The sequence below is a fragment of the Cetorhinus maximus genome, chromosome 10 (assembly GCF_964194155.1).
Source record: "Cetorhinus maximus chromosome 10, sCetMax3.hap1.1, whole genome shotgun sequence".
In the NCBI taxonomy this organism is placed as follows: domain Eukaryota; kingdom Metazoa; phylum Chordata; class Chondrichthyes; order Lamniformes; family Cetorhinidae; genus Cetorhinus; species Cetorhinus maximus.
The window spans coordinates 63,900,160-63,903,880 of NC_135888.1; the positions used below are offsets into that span (position 1 = coordinate 63,900,160).

General features: G+C 46.9%; 1 protein-coding gene across 1 annotated transcript; it reads right to left on the bottom strand.

Moving 5' to 3' along the window:
• Positions 1-208: 208 nt before the first annotated feature.
• Positions 209-2,485, bottom strand: LOC144685731 (alpha-2Db adrenergic receptor-like). Its single transcript, XM_078550556.1, is given in 3 exon segments — positions 209-700; positions 702-817; positions 820-2,485. Coding segments are annotated over 3 exon segments (1,263 nt in total). The 5' UTR covers positions 1,610-2,485; the 3' UTR covers positions 209-343.
• Positions 2,486-3,721: the final 1,236 nt, after the last annotated feature.

Sequence of the window (3,721 nt, forward strand, 5' to 3'; positions counted from 1 at the left end):
TGTCCCACGCACAATCCCTCAACAGTCTGCCACCACAGTTTTGAAAAGGATGCTCAGGCGGATTTTTTTCTTTTACAAACACAACATTCAATGACATAAACCGCTCTAAAATGTATAACCTTATGGGTATCAGTCGCCACAATACCACCTTAAAAATCATTTTTTCAGCTCGCTGTCTTTGAAAGAAAAATTCAATTGCAGCATTGGGTATAGTTTTATCTGTTAATAACTTTTTTTTTTAGTATTAGCTTTTTCTTAACTGTTTAAGTATATAGATATGCAGCAAATACACACGATATACACACACACACTTAAGGCACGACATCCGATTTACATACGACTGTTACAAAGTGCGTTTATTCGTTTTGAAAATGATTTTTTTGAAGGCCTTTCGGAAGTCCCTGTTAAAGATTGTGTAGATGATGGGGTTTAAAGAACTGTTGCAGTAGCCGATCCAAAAGAAAAAGTTAAAGAGGGGGTCGGGGATGGAGCAGTTCTCCCTGCAGATTGCTTTCAGGCTGTAGGTGAAGAAAAAGGGAAACCAACACAGCACAAAGACCCCGATCACCACGGCCAGTACGAAGGTGAAGCGCTTCTCCCTCAACTGGGCCACTTTGCTCTTGCTCAGTTTGGAGGCGGGACGCTTTCTGGGCTCCAGGAATAACTGAGATGCCCTGTTGCTGGCCCAGGACAAGCGGTTCTGCTGTACCGTGGGGCAGCAGCTGGGGGGCTGCACCTTCCTGGGCTCGGGACACTTGGAGCCCCTGGGCTTGGTCTCCAAGGAGGAACTCTCCTCCAGGTCGATGTCTTCCAGCTCCTCCTGCCTCTGGTTGCTGCACGAACTCTGGCTGCTGGGACTCTCGGGGTCGACCTTCCCCTTGCCGGCGAAGCAGGTCTCCGAGTGGGAGGCTTGCCTCTCCACCCCGTTCCTGGCCACCGACACCACCGAGGTCCTTTGCTTGGCCACCCTGTAGATTCGGAAGTAGACCAGGATCATGATCACACACGGGGCGAAGAAAGACACGACGCAAGAGGACAGGATGTACCAGGTATCGTCGTTAAGTTCACAGCACCCTTGCTTACTGCTGTCCATGGTAACCAAAGGTGGGAAGGAGATGATTGCAGATATAAGCCACACTATGGCAATCATGCATTTGATGCGTTTGGGAGTTCTCTTTAGATTATATTCGACAGCACGGGTTACTGACCAGTATCTGTCCAGACTTATAGCACACAGATGCACAATCGAGGAGGTGCAGAAGAGGACATCTAGGGCTAGATAGATAGCGCACCAAACACTCCCAAAATACCAGTAGCCCATCACCTCGTTGGCAAGAGAGAAAGGGATGACCAGTGCGGCCACCAGGATGTCAGCCGAGGCCAGAGACACGAGGAACAGGTTCTGGGGAGGCCTCAGAGCTCTGCTGGTAAATACAGCCACCACCACTAGGATGTTCCCCACCATGGTGAGCAGGATAATAAATGTGACCACCAGGCTGACCAGGGCAGTGGCCGTCGGGGTGTAGTGAGGGAGCAGCTTCTCAAAGTCGGTGCCATTCTCCCCTTCGGATCGGTTAGCATCAGGCTGGCCGCAAATCTCCATGCCCATCACATTTTCAGCCCCAGTTTGCAACCTCGCAGCTCTGGGCTCACCCTCCAAGCCTGGCCTTCCCCATTCGCTCCAACACTCACATTGCCTCTCGCCTCCTCCATCCCTGGCAGTCTCAATGATGGCAGAATGATCAAACCTCCCGAAGCATCTCAGATGACAGAGTCGCTTCTAAAATCCCAGCTGCCTAGTGCTGTTGCCCCCTCACTCTGGGAGGGGCTGGTGTGTTGGAAGGTCAGTGCTCAGAGCTCCCGGATAACTCTCAGTTTGTATTTCTCTCTACCCGCTCAACCTTTACAAAGCTCCCAGACCCTGACGTCAACCTAATCGGCCAACCAACCAGTGTTCGACTTCAGCAAGGACATGGGTTTCCCCCCCCCCCCACCCCTCATAATAAGTACTGTGCAGCCTGTTTGAAAGTGTGTGTGTGTGTGAGTCGGTGTTCCAGCAGGAAGATGTGATCGAAACCACTGCGGCTCACACCCCTAGTTAAAAAGGCAAGACGTTTGTTGCCCAGATCTTTGCTTTGCTACTCTAATGATTTTTTAGTTTGCCTTATTTACATCAAGAACAGAGTTGAGCAAATACTTCCCACCGCTGCCCTTGTATCTGACGCTGTTTCACATTAATCACTTGAGGTTAAGTAACTTCAGACAGTACCCACGCCTCCGTAAAGATGAGCTGATTTTGAAATAATTGTATTGTGGTCGACTTTTTAATATAAAAAGATTAACAATAGCTGTAAGCTTGTTAAAATGAGTCTATCACTTAAACGCTGGCGAAAGCTCAGCCGGGGATTGGGGGCGGCCAGGGGTCTGGGTCCAATTCCCACTGAAGTGGAATATTTGGGTTCAGTTCCGTTTGCCTGCATTCTGAAACACAGCATATATATACATATATATATGTTTTAAGTGTGAATGAAACAATTTAATCATTTAATCAGTCTCCAATGGGTCTGGAAACGCACAACGATTCTCCGCTCTGGATAATAACATTGGAATTAAATAGAATTGAGTCAAGCAAAACTCGCCGCAACACCGATTCATCTCTGACTGGAGCCGTGGCTAAAAGCTTATTGCACTAACCTTGTTTTATAAACAATATGAAATGTTTATGTTTCTGACCCATTTCCGTACATTTTCTTAAATGATCCTTGGGATCAGAGAGGTCACAATTTCCTGATTGGAACAGAAACAGGCAGTTCTGTGATATACGAAAAAGCCTTTGTACTGAACAAACTCCAGGCGAGTGCATCCGCTCTCTGTAAATATCATCACACACACGCTTCGGATTTCCTCAGCAGCCTATTCCGCTCGATGACAATCTGGAAATCATGTTTGTAAATAATCTTTAGTCAAGGAAAGAGAGAAACAGCAACTTATATTTTTATAGTTGTCTCCAATGCAAGGAATGTACTTCACCTAATATAGACCCAGCAATAAGCAAAGAGAATAGCCCCGTCCAAAAGCGGGGATTTGAGGAGACTCTTAAAGGTGGGAGAGCAATAGCAAGGGGAGGGTTGAGGGAGAGAGCCCCGGAGATTAAGGGCAAGATTCTGTTGGGTGGGCGAGAAGGAAATTCGCACGAAAAAAAATTCATTTATATAGTGCTTTTCGCCACCGCTGGATCCCTCAAGCCAAAGAAACACTTTTTGAAGTGTTGTCACTTTTGTAATGTAGGAAACTTGGAAGTCAATTTGCGCACAGCAAGCTCCTGCAAAGAACAATGTGAAAATGATCAGATAATCATTCTTTTGAGACGTTGATTTAGGGATAAATATTGGCCAGGACATCAGGATTAACTTCTCTGCTCTTTTCAAAATAGTACCATGGGTTAGTTTCCGCCCACCTGAGCAGATAGATGGGGCCTCGGTTTGAAAGACAGCACCTCCAACAGTGCAACACTCCCTCAGTACTGCACTAGAATGTCAGCTTTGATTTTAAAAGAGCAATTTGAGAGGTACAAAGGGCAGGGGTTGGGTCATTGAAGCTGTAACAAGAAGGTCCACAGAGCTTTGTGAAAGGTGAATTTTAAATTCATGCCTTTAGAGACACCAGGCTCAGTGGAAATTGCCAAGGATTGGGAAGTGGGGGTTTGATGCAAGGAAAGTTG